Raw genomic sequence first — 16,914 nt, 5'->3', positions numbered from 1 at the left:
TGGATGATGGATGGATGTACAGATGGATGGATGGATGTACAGATAAATGGATGGATGGATGATGGATGGATGTACAGATGGATGGATGGATGGATGTACAGATGGATGGATGGATGTACAGATAAATGGATGTACAGATGGATGTACAGATGGATGTACAGTTGGATGGATGGATGTACAGATAAATGGATGGATGGATGGATGATGTACAGATGGATGTACAGATGGATGTGTGCTCACCTTGACAGGTCTTGCCGTTGGTCATGAGGCGGTACCCGGCAGGACACACACACCTGTGACTCCCTGGTGTGTTCATACACTCATGCTGACAGGCGTCCCTCACTTCACACTCATTGATATCTGTTTTTGTGAAACACACACACACACACACACACACACACACACACACACACACACACACACACACACACAGAAGAACACACAATATTCACTCCACATGTTGCCCCTGCTGTCCTCATCCTGTCCTCGCTCTGCCCTGCCTCTCTCTCTGCCATAGTTACCTAAGCAGCGGCCCCCCCTCCACACAAACCCTTGCAGACAAGTGAGGGAGCCCTGCTGTGAGGGAGGTCCGCTCCTCTTTCTGCGGCTACGGCCCCTGTAGCGCCCCCCTGTGGCGGCCGCGTACGAGTGGTAGCTCTGAGAGGCCAGGTTGTGGTAGAGCTGCTGGTAGGAGTTGCGTTCAGGGGAGGACTGCGACGTGCGGTAGCCGTATGAGTAACTCTCATAGCTCGGCAGACGCTCCAGCCCAGCGCAGGACTTGCCATCCCCCAGCAGGTGGCGCCCCGGTGGGCAGGTGCACTTGAAGCTACCGGGAGTGTTGATGCACTGGTGGGCACAGGGCTGAGGAGGGCGCTCACACTCATTTATGTCTGCCCTCAGCACAAAGAAAGGCCAGCACCAGGAAAAGACAGGACGGAGTGATGGCAAGGAGGAGGAACAGGAGTGAACGATGAACAACGGAGGAGAAATGACGGAAAAGAGAAGGTGCAGGCCACGAAAACACAGAGGGGAGAGGAGGATGAGGGGGAAAAAGGGGATATGTCAGTTACCCCACTGCACAACAATACATTTTCATGTCCCTAAGACAGAAATGTATTGAGAATAGAAATATATCACTAATTCCAACGACAGACTAAGGCTGTCACCTCTCATGTCAGTTCAAATTTGAAGATAAAATCAATTTCACATTTTATCTCAAGCAATAATATCAAATATTTACACAGTTTATATTTGATATCAGGTGCAAAATCTGATTCATAGCTGATATACAGAACAGTTTACAAAGGCAGACATCAGCATCCAATGTTAATGACGTCAGTGGGGAAACGGTGAATATGCCATCACAAAGCAACTCCAGGAAATAGCCAAACCCAAAGGTGAAAGGTCACAGTTTAACAGGAGACTGAATGACAGGACTGCAGGTGCTGGTGCTGGTGTCAAAGGAGGAACCACTGAGTTTCAATATTCCTTTCTTTCCCTTTCTCTTACTCTTACATGATAAGTGTAGACGTACGGAGCCTCAGAGAACACAACAACATGCATTAGAGTCCTGATAAAAACACGTATGTCCTTGCAGTTGATGTTACGAGTTAGTCAGCGCTGTTGGTTGAAGACGTTAAGCAAGCAGGGGTAGGGGATAACGTCTGGACTACACAGCAGCTGACAGCAGAAATATTTAAGCAGATGTGACAAACAGAATTAAATACTGTGGCAGAAGAAAAGAAGCTGACAGTAAATGAAAGCACAGAGACAGGAAACGTCACAGTTTCATCAAATAGACATAACCCCCCCCCCCCCCCCCCCATGGCTGGTGTAACTGTATGATTCTCCATACCACAGATATGTATAATCTCTGTATTTCTGAATTTTTAAATACAAGTACATCCATGTCAGTGCTGGAGCTTTTGGCATGAACGTAAATGCAAATTGTTCGCACTCAGACTTCAATTGTTTCTTTCAAAAAGAACATAATGACTGCAATATTAAATATTCAACTTTCCATGGCTTAGTCAGAGCCAGGGACAGATACTAGGGTTTGGTTTATTATTGACAAGGCCAGTGAAGATGTACAAAAGAATGCATTATAAAGGTCATGGCACCAAAGGAAAGCCCATGTGTGACTTCCTATCTATTGCTAATAGTAATTATATCAATATCTTCAACTGTTTTGAAGTTATAGCACTTTGAAATGTGTATATGTGAAATGTGTATATATCATAGCAGAGGAACCTCTACTAGGAATTTAATTTTTTCTGGTTGACGATTTCTGAGAAGAAGGTTCTTGAAAAACTGTTTACGGACGGACAATGGAGGGATGACAGACAATAACTGACACCAACAGTCCATCAGACCTTCGAACCATTGGACTAAAAACAGATTTGGTTGAGATTATACATGTCAGTGGTTTCCACAGAAATGTCCACAGTTAGTTTGTGTTAACATGCTCTGGTGAATTTCCTCAAAAACAGCACACAAACAAAGAAGCCTTCATACGTTAGTGAAACTGTGTTTAGCATCTGCTTCACCCATGCACGATATGGAAGTGGCAGGTTATGAGAGACTGAAAGGGTTTACGTACCAACGCAGGGTCTTCCCACCCCCTGAGACCTGTAGCCCCGTGGACATGTGCAGTGGTAGCTGCCTCTGGTGTTTTCACAGATCTGGTTGTATCTGCACTGATGGGTGCCGTCCCTGCACTCATCAATGTCTAAAACAAGTCATAAAAGACACCTTACTATTATAATACCTGCTGCATTTTTTGCCAGAATATTTTTTACTGAGGTTTACAATCATGAAAACACAGCATTCACATCAGTCACATTCTACCCTCCTTTACATAACTGTACCATTTGAATTCAAAACAAAGACAAAAACAAGTGGTGCCAGGAACGACAAACCCCGCCCCTTGCATGTATTGTAGTTTATTATACACCCTTATGTTGTGATAATGTTCATGAAGTTGAAAAAATAAAAGCACAGTATGTTTTCATGACTTTTTTCTGTTTTGATGTTATTTACTTGATATTATTTCAAGGTCACAGACTCTAACCTTTAGCCCCAGAGCTCAAAAATTTAACCCAAAGCAAGTTTACTCACTTCCTTAATGACAGTTTATTAACACAAGTTAATTTTTTCCCAAAATGAGTTGATTAGAAAAGCCACATTTTTTAGGGATGCTTTTTTTTTTAATAAACTGAACTGATTTCCCTACCATTTATAATAGTGGAGTACTGCAATTTTAGGTAAATGGTGGGGGAAAAAAAAAAAAGAAAAAAATGTACCCAAATGTGAAAAAAATTTGCCTTAGCTTTATGTCAGAGTGATGTATAACAACTGCCTCTAAATATGTGCCAAGTTTGAAGTAAAATGAAACAAAAACACGTTTTAATAGACAATTGAAATTTCGCCCATTATAAGTAAATGGGAAGAAGATAGATTTTAAAAATTCATAAAAAATGTTAACTTTGACCAACTTTTCTCAAAATGTAACCAGATCTATTCTGGGTCACTGGCAATCTATAAACCCAGTTTGGTATGAATTCAACCAATAGTTTTGCTGCTAAAGTGTAAACAAACCAGCCAAACCAAAAACAACAGCCCTTGCCTCCTCTTCAGAGGTGGGGTCATAACAGCAGACAGAACATCGAACAGCTTCTCCTTTTTAACAGTGGAAGTTCAACTCAACTAAAGCCAGAGTCCACTGGAGCCACTGAGTCCAGGGTATACAAGTGTTCTAGTCCACATAAAAGCAGGAAGTGCAGTGCATATAATGTGAACAGTCTGCCCAAGTGCCTGTTAGGTCTAAGTCTTTGACACAGTTAATGAAAGATCTCCAAATTTTTTCAAATACTTGTTTTATCTTTCTGAGTGTAGGTTATTCTTTCTAATAGAAGGCCATTCGGTGGTACTGGGTTTGTTGGTGTGTTTCCAATTCTATGCGATACACTGTTTTGCAGATAAAAACCTGGTGCATTTTTAGCGTTCATATTTCACAGGACACTACATATGGGTGTTTACTCACCTATGCACGTTCCATTGCCACCTTTTGTCATTCCACTGGGGCACAGATCAATACAAGTGTAACCACCCCGAGTGTTTTTACACTGCTGATCTGACCGACACACCCTCTGTCTGCACTCATTTATGTCTGCAAAAAGAGGAGTTTTTATAGCAAAAGATGTGTTTCAAGATGAGTAAACTGATTAAAATTATTGTAAAGTGTGAATAAAAGAGAGCCATCTCACCGATACAGCGTCTGTTCCTGAGCTGATACCCTGGCTCACAGGCACAGCGATAGCTACCGATGGTGTTCAGACAGTGCTGGTTACATGGACTGGACTCCTGACACTCATTCACATCTGAAAATAGAAAAGAGTTACAGCCGTCAGACACTGTCAGAAAAGCTGAAGTCAGTCCAAACAGATGCTTCACCTGGGTTGACAAGCAGACCAATAGCAATGATATTTAAAACTTGTATTCACTGGTAATAAAAATGGGCTTTATGCACAGGCCCATGACTGCCTGAACTTAAAGTGGCTCCTTTATTTCCTGTCTTTCATTATTGGACACACTGATTAATTCAGGTGTGTCTGCTACAGTGTGTCCAATAATGAAAGACAGGAAATAAAGGAGCCACTTTAAGTTCAGGAAGTAGTGGGGCTGTTCATAGAGCCCATGAGCATGTTGAAAAATAACAATTTAAGCATATCTTTAATTTAGAGTCAACTTTTAACTTTATCTTCATCATAAAACTGCATTGAACTCTATGTAACATTATAAAGTTTAATGAAATTTCTAATAAAAAATATAGAAAACAGTACAACATACAGTAAAGTAAACACAAGAATAAATGAAACTAGTATAATGTACATTTGGACTTAAATATGAGCCTCAATTAGTCCAAATTCAGTCGAAAAAAAGAGCCAAAGTAGCACATTTTTTAACCTTTTAAGTCTATTTTTAACAGATATCAGATAAAAACTGGGATAGTGATGACTGTAAAAATCCTGACCCGCCTTCTAATACTTCAGAATGTGGCGTGTTGTTCTACCTGTACAACTGAGGCCGTCGGCTGTTCTCCTGAAGCCACGCCCACACCGCATAACACAGCGATAGGAGCCGATGGTGTTTTCACAGTCCTGCCCATCGTGGCACACATTCCCACCCAACGAACACTCGTCAATATCTACGAGAACAGAAGGAGCAGCGCACGTGAAAAACACACGGTTGTGTTTGTATAAAGCACTGATGGGGAGCCTCTGCGTGGACGTTTGTTTTATTTACCCTGACACGTCCTGCCATCAGCTGAAATAGTGAGTCCTCGGGGACAGGAGCAGTAGTAGGTGCCCATGGCGTTGTGACAAGCGTGAGAACAAGGGTTTCCAACCTCACACTCATTCTCATCTACAGCACATCAAGAGGATTATAATGAGAACAGTTCGACAACTCTGAGTCAAAGGGAATGTGATCAGATAGTTTTTACTGAGCTGAAAGGATCATAATACACTACATGGACAAAAGTATTGGGACACATTGAATTCAGGTGTTTCTTCTCTAACAGGGGTCTGGGATACAAAACAATATTAACAAATGTCATAAAATAGTTGTATATTGTGATAAATATCATTGCATCGGTTAGTTTTGTTTAAATTGTCTTTGCTTCTAAAATGCCTCAGAGATGATTTTTACTTATTTTCTCTCAATACTGATTTCATTTTTTTTTTTTATCCATGACTATGATTTTAAATGTTCTACCTCTAAATTAAAAAAAAAAAAAAAAAATCGTGCTCTGACTCTAAATAATTATCACCACAACTAACATCTGCTTTTTTCACATCTCACTTAGGAGGAGAAATCTCCCATCAAATTTTAAGGAAATATTGACGTTTATATCTTAAATCAGCATGAACAGGACATCTTACAGCTGTAGACATGATCTGACTTTTGTCCATATCCTCCTCAGACCCAGCTATGGGTTTTCTGTCCATGTTTGTGGACAAGAGTTTCACAGCTTTATACAAAAAACTAAAACAAAACAAAAAAAAACACTGTCCACTGCAAAGAACATTCAGTTAAAAAAAAAAAAAATTATATCTAAAAACATGTTGCATCAGGCTGTTTTCACTCAAGACAATTTTTTCATGCAAAAAAGCAGAATTTTGTTCTGTCCTGGATCTCAGGAGGTTAAAGTACATACACATCAATATTTCCATTGTCATCATTGTTTTTTATCCCAGACCTGTTAGAAAAGAAACATCCGAATTCAACATGTCCCAATACTTTTGTCCATACAGTGCATGTTGTGATCAACATTACCTGCGCAGTAGGGCCCAGCAGACACCAAACTGAAGCCCTGAGGACACTGGTTACTGCGGTCACCTGGAATATGAAGAGGTTTAAACTTTAATTTCAGTTAAAATGTGAAATAAAATGAGTAACCCCAGAATGAAAAGGAAGAAAAATTTCATCTTCAAACAGTCAATCACTATATCAGTATTCCAAATGCCCAAGGTAAATCTATGGAGTACTTGGGCTTGACTCGAAGCTTTCTTATAAAGCACATAATATTCATCTGGCCCACACTCTGAGGGTGAAGCTCAGATTCCAACATCAAAATAAATCCCACTTCTCCCTCAAAGTGTGCAAACTCCTTGCATCTGCCAACCCTTTTACTTCTCGATTGATACTTGATTATGGTGATGTTCTCTGTATACAGTACAAATTCTTAGACCACCCCTTGTTTTCTTCAGTTTCTTGTTCATTTTAATGCCTGGTCCAACTAAAGGTCCATTTGTTTGGACAAATATAATGATACCAACAAAAACAGCTCATAGTAGTTTAATTTCAGAGCTGACATCTATCCATTTAACATGTTTTCTTGATAAAAAACCAAAATCACTTCAGTTCTTCCATCAGTATCTGTGTCATTGTTCTGACAAAAACAGTGCTTTTATTCATTCCATGTTTTCTTTTCTGTCTGTTTCAGTCACATGACACACACAGGAGTTAGGACTGGATTGCAGAACCATTGTTTTTGATGACTTTGGATGGTCTGATAATTTTTTCCACAACTGTATGTGCCTCAGCCAAAGGTCTGCAATCTTCAATCATCAAGACAGTGCATTCTGGTACATTTAAGGAATAAATAAATAAACAGGTCAATCACAATGTAAATAACTGAAATGTATTTACAGTTCCAGGCCAGGTAATATATTCACATAATGGAAAAGAGGCTCCCATACTTTGTTAAATTTGTTGACAGAGTCATTTAGGGTGCACCTAATTTTTTCTAACTTTATATGAAGCATGATGTCTTCGATCGTTAAAGAGATTAAGTTATTAAATCCATATTTGTAAATTCAAGACTTTTTAAGACCCTGCGGGAACCCTGGTTTGGACTAATCTGAGGAAATGAGCATTCGGTTTTGCTGCGCCCTCTTCATGGAATACTCTCCAACTACTGTGCATTCTCACCTTTAGAGATACTGGCATGGATGGTGTACTCCAGCACCTCCTCCAGGGGGTGATAGTGAGCGCTGATGGCGGTGGCGTGCAGCATCTCCACCAGGTAAGGCATCTTGCCCTTGGACACGTCGTAGGAGATGGTGTGGTTCCAGGAGTAGGGGACGCTCTCTCTGTCGATGCTGAACATGCGAGTGGACAGAGCGTAAAGCTGGCCCGGGCCCGTCTGGATGTAGTCCTCTGTGTAATCCTGGACCAAAACAATCCACGGGTTAACTGGACCACGACTATTTTTTACCCCCATTTACCTGCACACCAATACTCCGATCATTATCCGATTTCTGGAGTTATCAGATTATTCATGTGGTCATATAAACAGCATAATCTAATTTGCTTTATCAGATAACAGCAATAATCTGAATTTTAGAAATCAGATTAACACATCTGGATTTATCCTCAGTATTCTGATGTCCCCCAGCATGTATACAGGTTAATCAGGTTTGTTTTGTTCTTTTACATCTGCGCACAATCACTATGTTCATACGTCCTTCGAAAGAAATCCAATAACATACTTGAGCGTCCGAACCAGGGTTTTATCACATTTCTTAAATGCATCTATACGCATTACATCTGATCATTACAGTTATCTGATTACTCCCTGTTATTGGACTTTTGTGGTCACAGAAACAGGCTGTGTTAAATTCCCACAGTATCATGAATTTTTGGATGTTTTCCCTGCAACTTAAAGAATAATATGCACTGTTTTGGGTCATTTCTGTACAGCACTGTTTTCTTTTTTGTACAGTTCTATGTCTTTTAATCTATTCTGCATTTTATTCTTTTATTTTGGTTTTAATTATTCTTCTGTACAGCACTTTGGTCCACTGCAGTTGTTTAAAAATGCTTTACAAATAAAGTTGGATTGGATTTCACTGTTTTTGATCATTTCGAGCATTTGAGCAACTTACATTATGTCATAATATAGTTGTGAAGGTTTTATTCTAGTGGTTGGACAACAGCACATCTGTGATTAATAGTGCAGAATAATGATGTTAACTTTTTACCATCAAATGTTGTAGTGAGTGTTAGATTTTCCCTAAACTTTGCTGATTAATGAGTAAAAACATACAGAAACTAGAGCTGAACTCACCCTATTTACCGTAGATCTAGTCCACATTGTTAGTGAAACTGAACAAAAAAAGTCCAGACTGATGATGATAATAATAATAATAATAATAATAATGGATTAGATTTCTATAGTGCTTTTCTATGAACACATACTCAAAGTGCACACAGTGGATCCATTCTTCATTCTCTCTCACATCCTCCCTCTGGTGGAGGTAAACTACATCTGTATCCACAGCTGTCCTGGGGCAGACTGATGGAAGTGTGGCTGCCAATCTGTGCCTACGGCCCCTCCCACCAGCACCGAACATTCACACACATTCATACACCAGTGTGGGTAGCAGCACTGGAGGCAGGGAGGGGGAAGTGTCTTGCCCAAGGACACAACGGCACATGGACAGAGTGGGATTGCTCTTTTTTCTGGCTCTACTGTGCTCTAATATTCAGTGGTTTGTATTTGGTCCATGTCCTGCTATTCAATCAAGTTTCAACTGTTGCAGAAATGTTTGTGTAATGTGGTTTTTTTTTTTTTTTCAAACAGAATGAGAAGGAGAAGAGGAAACCTGCAAATCGGCTTCAGTCCATTAACTGCTTCTCTGTCTAACCCCCCCACCAGCCCCTGGACTCTCCCTTACCCGTCCTCCCCACTTACTAAATTCTCTTCTAAACTGAGACATGGATCAAATAACTGCGGTTAATTTTCCTCAGACCTTAGGGAATATACATCAATGCAACAAAGCTTGTTATTCACTCTTATTTATCAGAATCGAAACTGTATTGTTTTTCCACTCGGTCACCACCAGGGGGCAGCCATGACTAAGAAGTTCAATCCTAATTAATGACAAGTTTATTTCCATATTTTATCATATATTATGGTTTGAAAGGAGGTTTCTGACTGCTGGAACAGAACATGGATTTATTTCTGCTCTGTGTGAAAATGTTGTTAAATGTCTGACTTGAACTTCAGCTGCTGTTGCCATGACGAGGGAACGTCAGAAAAGACAGTTTGTACACAATCCCACTCATGGCATCAGTTACAAAAGCAAACTTTCTTCTCATTAAACTTAATAAAAGGTCGGGTCAAGTAGCAATACAGTTACATGTTTCATGTTCAATGGGCTCTACATTTGTACATATATAACCTTTATCGATGTGTGTTTTATGTTTCAGTAGGTATTTGTAAGTACTTGAACATAATATCAATGATGATTGCATAAAATAAATTTTTTGTCCAAAACTATTTTAAAATGTGTTCAGTTACAAGGTTTCATCAGACTGTCACTGATTTTAACAAGGTTTACACCAAAGTGCTTCACATGCAGTTCCCACAGGACATTCACTTAAATTTGCCTATGACGTGTTCAATAATATATTAAGCTACACTCATGTCAAAATTTACGAAAATATACTGGAAACTTTTGGACTTATCGACACAGATTATAAGTGACATGGTTTCAATTCTTGATCCTTTTTTGATGTAATTAAGGACCAATGTGTCTGAAAAACAAGTCAGATATTTTTAATACAAGCAGTTATTCTACATGACAGTAATAAGCTAACAAATGAGTGCATACAGAATAGGATCAGAGAAACTGGATTTTTCTCATAGATGTGCATGTTCCCTTCACCTGAGCCTAAATTCAACTGCTGTCATTTACCTTTTGATTAATTGATTGACTGATTGATGTATTTATTTCAAATATGAATGTCAAAACAGAAGAAAATAAATAAACAAAACACCTAAACATAAGATATATAATACATATTCGAAAAGGAGTGAGAAGAACCTTAATGCTGATGTCTGCGTGTGACGGCAGCTGTAGGATGTGTCCGTTCACCACAATGTCCAAAAGCAGCGCCCCGTCTGAGTCCAGACCACGTGCAATGTGGGTCATTCTCAAGATCTCTCCTAGGACACATCCAGATATAGCAAATGTAATTCTTAAATTTCAACATCATTTACATTCACATAATCAGTTGAGGTCAAGTTTATTTACAAAGCACATTTAAAATAACCAGCGCTCATAGATGAATGTGTGCGCATGTAAGTAAATGTAAATATGTTTGTTTACATATATAATATTTATTACTATTTATGTTATTGTTCTGTAAATGTAGGATGACCATGAAAAGTACTGATTTTCACGTTACTCCTCTGTTTTGTATTGCACTGGAAAGTCAATATTTATGACGATATTCATGCAACAAAGATTCAAAAATTACTTCTTTTTTTTCTTTCTTTCTGTGAACAATATTGACACTCCTTTTTCTTTTTAAAAATAAAACAACAACAAAAAAAAAAACCCAAAGAGAACAGTGTACTTTGTATCAATGATGTCCTGTGGAATATGTTGTGAGACGATTTTGAATAAAAATCTGAATTAAAAAAACAAAAACAACCAGTGCTCAAGGGGCTGTACAAAGTTAAAAGTATCAGTGAGGAGCAAAGAGTCTTGTAACGTAGGAGTATAATAAAATACGAGCACAGACTGGTCTGTTCTTACCTGTAGCAAACTCCACTTGTGTCTCTCGCCTGAAGACGCCTCCTGTTAGTGTGTAACCATTGACTGCTTCTCCTATTTCCTGTGCAGTGGTCCAGTAGATGGGGTTGAGGATGGAGATGAGCTTCCTCATTGCAGGGCCTGTTATTTAAAGACAGATTTTAATCAGTATCATTTGGGTTGTTTGAATAAACCAGAATGAAAGGACTATATTTTGAACCTGACCTAATGTCCTCGGTACATTAGAAATGGTGGCCTTGATCACTTTGCTGCCAGTTTTGCTGTCTGAGACGGTGGCATTGAGGATAGCGATGCCGAACTCTATATCATTAATGTTTCCTATGATGCTGCCACGTGCCTTCTGGGGTCCACCTGAAAAAGAGAGGCAGTATTTAAGGATGTTTTGATGTTAACTGATCCGCATTCATTTACTGATGTCTTACCTGGGCAAGCTTGCGTGTTACACCTGGACAGCTGGGAGGAGTCTCCTGGACAGGATCGGCCGCCGTTACTCGGAGATGGACTGTTACAAAGGCGGACACGAGTTCTCTCACCGCCTCCACAGGAAACAGAACATTCAGCCCAGGACTGCCACGGGCCCCAGTTACCATCAACTGAAAAACCCACAAAAACAGTGAGTCATACGTACAGACTATAATCCAGAGTACAAATTCAACTCAGACTCAGTAAGACCGTCACTGATTTTTAATGACTTTAACTGTACTGAAGGTTTATTATTATTTAAACAGAAATGTTATCTCCAACTTATCTGAGTTAATGTAATTAATATGTGCAGTTGATTCAGCTCTGATCTAACAAATTTAATTTCTGGTATTAATGTCCTGCATTACAGAGCTGAAGTCCTGAGTCACCTGGTTGTGTCAAATTAGACCTTGTTTGAAAAAAGAAAAGTATTAAAGTTAATAGCAGAGACAAGTCATTTAATTATGCCCTCACACATATGATGGTTGCCAATTTAAACAATAATTTAAAGCATATTTAATGAAATATAATGCAAGTCTGGTCTTGGAATGACAAAGCCGAGAGGGGGTGCGTCAGTGACCCCTCGGACAGACCCCCTGGATTATGGATGGAGGTCCGTCGTAATATAATAGAGGCACACTGCTAAAATCTAAATCTTACCAAGTGTATTTTTTTCATTTCTAGTCAAAATATCTCATCACACTTAAAATAAGACATAATCACCTAAAGAGGAACTTTTCAGTGAGATATAAGAACTGATTTTTAGACAATAGATCTTGAATATCTTATTTCAAGAAACCTTACTAAGATAATTTTCACTTGTTCCATTGGCAGATTTTTTTTTTTTGCTTGAATTAAGCTAAAAACTGGAAATAAGAAGATGTGTAAAAGTTGTGTAAATGAGTGCTCTGTCCACATGGTTAAAGACACTGACTCACCAGGACACACGGCTGTGCTGCACCTCTGTATCTGGGTATCAGCGCCTGCACATGCTCTCCCACCGTTGGCTGGTCGGGGGTTGTCACATGTCCTGTAGCGCCTCATCTGACCTCCGTTACACGTCTTACTGCAGCTGCCCCAGCTACTCCATGGAGCCCAGTTACCACTGACTGACACAAAACGTTACATTGGAAGAGGAAAAGAAAATCCAACATGAGAATCTGAGAAGCCAGAGATCTGTTTGAATTAAACTGAGCTTTGAGAACACTGACTCACTGGGGCAGGGGTCGCTGTTACAGAAGTCGATGTGCACGTCATTGCCCTCACATTGTCTGCCACCGTGCATGGGGGCGGGGTTTGCACAGAGGCGTGTCCTTTGTCTGGTCCCACCGCCACATGAAACACTGCAGGCTCCCCAGCTCACCCATGATGACCATTTTCCATCAACTGGGGGGAAAAGTCAAAAGGTATGTTTTTTCTTGTTAAATTTTGAGTTAAGTCATTGTTTCCTACTTCCTGTTTCTTCTGTCCCCTTCAGTGCCATAATATAAAACCAGTCAAAAATAAGTCAAACTCAGATTTATTATCAGTTTTGCCATACGTACAGCACATACAGCTGCAGAAAAAATTATTAGACCACCCTTGTTTTCTTCAAATTCTTGTTCATTTTAATGCCTGGTACAACTAAAGGTCCATTTGTTTGGACAAATATAATGATGACAACGAAAATAGCTCATAAGAGTTTAATTTAATAGATGACATCTACCCATTTTCCATGGTTTTCTTGATAAAAACCAAAACCACTTCAGTTCTTACATCAATATCTATGGCATTGTGCTGACAAAAACAGTGCTCTTAAGCATTCCATGTTTTTTTTTTTCTGTCTGTTTTAGTCACATGACACACAGGAGTTAGTACTTGATTGCATAACCATTGTTTTTGATGGCTTTTGATGGTCTAATAATTTTTTTCCGCGACTGTGTAGAAGACTGAAATTGCAAAAACTCTAACAATGAACATCACAGAAAAGATATTAAAAAAATCCATAAAAATTAGAATAAAATATAACTATAAACAGCAGGGAGTTGAAGAGACGGGAAAAAAACAATAACGTGGCAATAGTAAAGTGACAGACGAGTTAGTTAAAATGACATACGCCTCACATCAACCTCAGAACTAAAGCTGGTTCAATATCCAAGTTATTATTCTCAAAGAGCCTGGCGTCCTCACCTGGACACGGCCTCTCCTTGCAGACTTGGGTTTGGGTGTCTGTGCCTTCACAATGTGGCCCGTCAAACGCTGGAGGAGGATTGTTGCACAGCCGGATTCTGGACTGCATACCTTTACCACAGGTCTCACTGCAAGGGCTCCATGGAAGCCAAGAGCCCCAGTTACCTGCCACTGCAGATGCATGGACACAAAATATCAGCACATATACTATAGGCTTTTCTTTCAACAAAGAAATCACAGTCACAGTGGAGGTTTGTTTCGATCCAGTGAGGAAAGAATGAAATTTGTGATGCTCTTACAAGTAGGTTTGTATGGTAGCAAAAAAAAAAAAAAAACATACAACAATAATATCCAACAAAAAACAATTATTTAAATTATTCATCATTTGAATGTAAAGGTTTTTATTCAAATTAGATTAAGCAGTGAATATGCAAATTATTTATTTTTTACAACTAATTCTGTCTAACATAACCATTCAATATGCATATCATATTACTGCCAAATGCACACTGAATAATACTATGACCTAGAATGAGCAGACTGGTTCTAAAATGAGAACGAGTTAGAAACATCTCACTCCATTTTTAATTTGCATCACTGACCAAAATGCTTCCAGAATCAATTGGATAGACATATAATGAATTAAAGTAAAAAATGTCTTAAGATCAAGGGTTTTTAATTGATTTGTTCCTCTTTTCAAGAAAATATTCATTTTCACCTGGCATGAGTTTTGTCAAGTGTAAATCTGTTAAAAAGGGATTGGACCCTCACAGTTCCTAAGGACCACAAGTTTTTTTTGCTGGGACTGCTACCTGGAGATGTATTAGAGAAAGAAGACAAACACCTCTTTAAAATTCTTATAATTGCTTCCAAAAAGGCCATTACAAGGAACTGGCTCAAAACTGATGCACCCCGTGAGGATCAGTGGCTATAAGAGAGGAGATCTAATGTATGGAAACACTGACTTACTACCTACGGCTCAAGGAACATATCTTCATAAAGCGCTGGAGAAAATGGCTGGACTATAAAAAAGACAATGCATAATGGCTACTGTGTGTCATTTAAATATTTTGTGCTCAACCAGTGACCCTAGTTTCTGTGTTGTATTGTCTGTTGATAAAACAAATAAAAATAAAGTATAAGAAAAAGGGATTAGATCCAGACACATCTGCCAGACCACATGAAACTTGACCTCTCAGATTCATCTCAGGCCACATGGTGGATGTGTTTGTGTAAAACTGGCTCACCTGGACAAGGTCTGACACTGCACATGATGACCTCCACCGCCCTCCCCTCACATGGCCTGCCTCCGTGCTGAGCCGGAGGGTTGCTGCAGGTTCGAACCCTGGTTCTGTTGCCCTGACCACAGGTTCGTGAACACTCCTCCCACAGAGACCACTCGGACCAGTTCCCATCCACTGCAGTGAGATACATGTACATGCCTTAATGCAGAGTAAATCATTTGCCTTAAAGCGGCGGTGCTTGATAGTTTTTGGCATCATTGGAAAAAAATCACCTTTCCGCATATTCTAATTCAAGTGGTCTAACAAAGGAGCAATTCCACATCTATGGAGTCTGTTTTCAGTTTGTATGAAATCTAGAGCCACGATGCAGATGTGAGCTAATCACAGATGTTTTCAGACAGGTAGGCGGTAAAATGCATGACTGACAGCTGCAATTCCATGGCTAGACACTGACGCTTGGAAAAGTGGCTTCTCTTTTCCACATGGGTGTCAAATGGTGTTATGTATTTATGTTTACATATGGTCTTCTGATTTGGATAGAGAGGAGAGGGGTGAAGAAGGAAGGTATGCTTTTTCAAAATCTGGATTTGTACCCTGCCCACCTGAAGGGGTATTATTTTTGGTTTGATTTGTTTCTTTGTTTGTTAACACTCTAGCAGCAAAACTATTGGTTGAATTCATACCAAATTGGGTTAAAGATTGCCAGTGACCCAGAATAGATGTGATTACATGTTGGGAAAAGTAGGTCAAAGTTCCAATTTTTTATGAATTTTTAAAATCTTTTTCTTCTCCCATTTACTTATAATGGGCAAAATATCAAATGTCGATAAAAACATCAATTTTGTTTCAATTTACTTCAAACTTACTTTACAGGCAACTGAAATGCTGACAATACCACACACATAGACATGATGACATCAGCTGGATCAATGCCAAAATATGCTACAATATGTGCGAGGGGCGGGGTTTGTTGTGCCTGACACCACTTGTTTTCCCCCTGATTTTGGCAAATTAATAAAATATCTTTCCCAAAAGTACTGACAGAATGTAATGAGTCATTTCCGTCTCAAAAGCGCTCCACAGTCTTCACCTGGACAGGGTTTTCCATGACAGCTGCGCGTCTCAGTGTGTGATCCTACACAGTGGCGCCCTCCGTTGGCAGGCAGTGGATTATTACACTGTCTCAGCCTCTTCTGAGCTCCGACACCACAGGACACACTGCAAGGACCCCACTCGGCCCACTCTGAGTAGCCTCCGTGGACTGGAAGACAAATAAATGCTTCTGTAAGTAAACAGCTTTCATTCATGTTTGACTGGTTTAACTAGCTTTACTTGTGACGGGGGGCTGACCTCGTACGGTGAGGGTGACCCTGACCAGCACTGATCCCAGCAGGTTTCTGGCCACACATTCATATTCAGCCGTGTCCTCTTTCTGAGCGCTGCTGACCCTGAGGGAACCGTTGGACAGGGTGGAGAAGCGGTCGCTGCTCAGTAACGGGCGGCCCTGACGGGACCATTCTATAACGGGGGTGGGCTCTCCGTCCGCTTGGCAGTTGATCACAAGTGTGGTACCAGCATCGACTACTGTCTCCACCGGCTCCAAAGTGATGGTGGGAGCACCTGGAACACCGACACAGTTCAATGGGTTTTTAAGTATTAGACAATAAACCCTGATGCATATGTAGAGCAAGATGATTTTATGAATTTTTTTTGGAACATTCTCAAAACAGTTCAGTATGACACATATTTTATTTTTCTGTAATATATTTTCAAACCATCGGTTGTTTGGCTCCACTTTTCACTTGTTGCGCAGGGGTAGTAATTAGTGAGACACACCTCCTCCTCCATCTGCAGAGTGCTCTCTCTCTCTCTCTCTCTCCCCTCCTCAGTTGGAGCTGGTCAACCTGTGT

At 39.9% G+C, this 16,914-nt stretch overlaps 1 protein-coding gene across 1 annotated transcript in view; it reads right to left on the bottom strand.

Moving 5' to 3' along the window:
• Positions 1 to 16,914, bottom strand: part of hmcn1 (hemicentin 1) — a 169,073-nt gene that overhangs the window by 5,999 nt on the left and 146,160 nt on the right. The window contains exons 87-105 of the mRNA XM_030132214.1: positions 16,355 to 16,624; positions 16,095 to 16,265; positions 15,008 to 15,178; positions 13,761 to 13,931; positions 12,807 to 12,977; positions 12,530 to 12,700; positions 11,552 to 11,722; positions 11,334 to 11,480; positions 11,112 to 11,249; positions 10,395 to 10,516; positions 7,495 to 7,732; positions 6,337 to 6,399; positions 5,305 to 5,424; positions 5,072 to 5,206; positions 4,266 to 4,379; positions 4,043 to 4,168; positions 2,600 to 2,728; positions 522 to 890; positions 241 to 360 (exon numbers count right to left, since the gene is read on the bottom strand). Coding sequence (XP_029988074.1) covers positions 241 to 360; positions 522 to 890; positions 2,600 to 2,728; positions 4,043 to 4,168; positions 4,266 to 4,379; positions 5,072 to 5,206; positions 5,305 to 5,424; positions 6,337 to 6,399; positions 7,495 to 7,732; positions 10,395 to 10,516; positions 11,112 to 11,249; positions 11,334 to 11,480; positions 11,552 to 11,722; positions 12,530 to 12,700; positions 12,807 to 12,977; positions 13,761 to 13,931; positions 15,008 to 15,178; positions 16,095 to 16,265; positions 16,355 to 16,624 — 3,117 coding nt within the window. The remainder of the gene's footprint in view (positions 1 to 240; positions 361 to 521; positions 891 to 2,599; positions 2,729 to 4,042; positions 4,169 to 4,265; positions 4,380 to 5,071; positions 5,207 to 5,304; positions 5,425 to 6,336; positions 6,400 to 7,494; positions 7,733 to 10,394; positions 10,517 to 11,111; positions 11,250 to 11,333; positions 11,481 to 11,551; positions 11,723 to 12,529; positions 12,701 to 12,806; positions 12,978 to 13,760; positions 13,932 to 15,007; positions 15,179 to 16,094; positions 16,266 to 16,354; positions 16,625 to 16,914) is intronic.

This window comes from Sphaeramia orbicularis, chromosome 4 (assembly GCF_902148855.1).
Source record: "Sphaeramia orbicularis chromosome 4, fSphaOr1.1, whole genome shotgun sequence".
Taxonomy (NCBI): domain Eukaryota; kingdom Metazoa; phylum Chordata; class Actinopteri; order Kurtiformes; family Apogonidae; genus Sphaeramia; species Sphaeramia orbicularis.
Note: the sequence above shows the minus strand (reverse complement) of the source record. Positions and strands in the feature narration are given on the sequence as shown.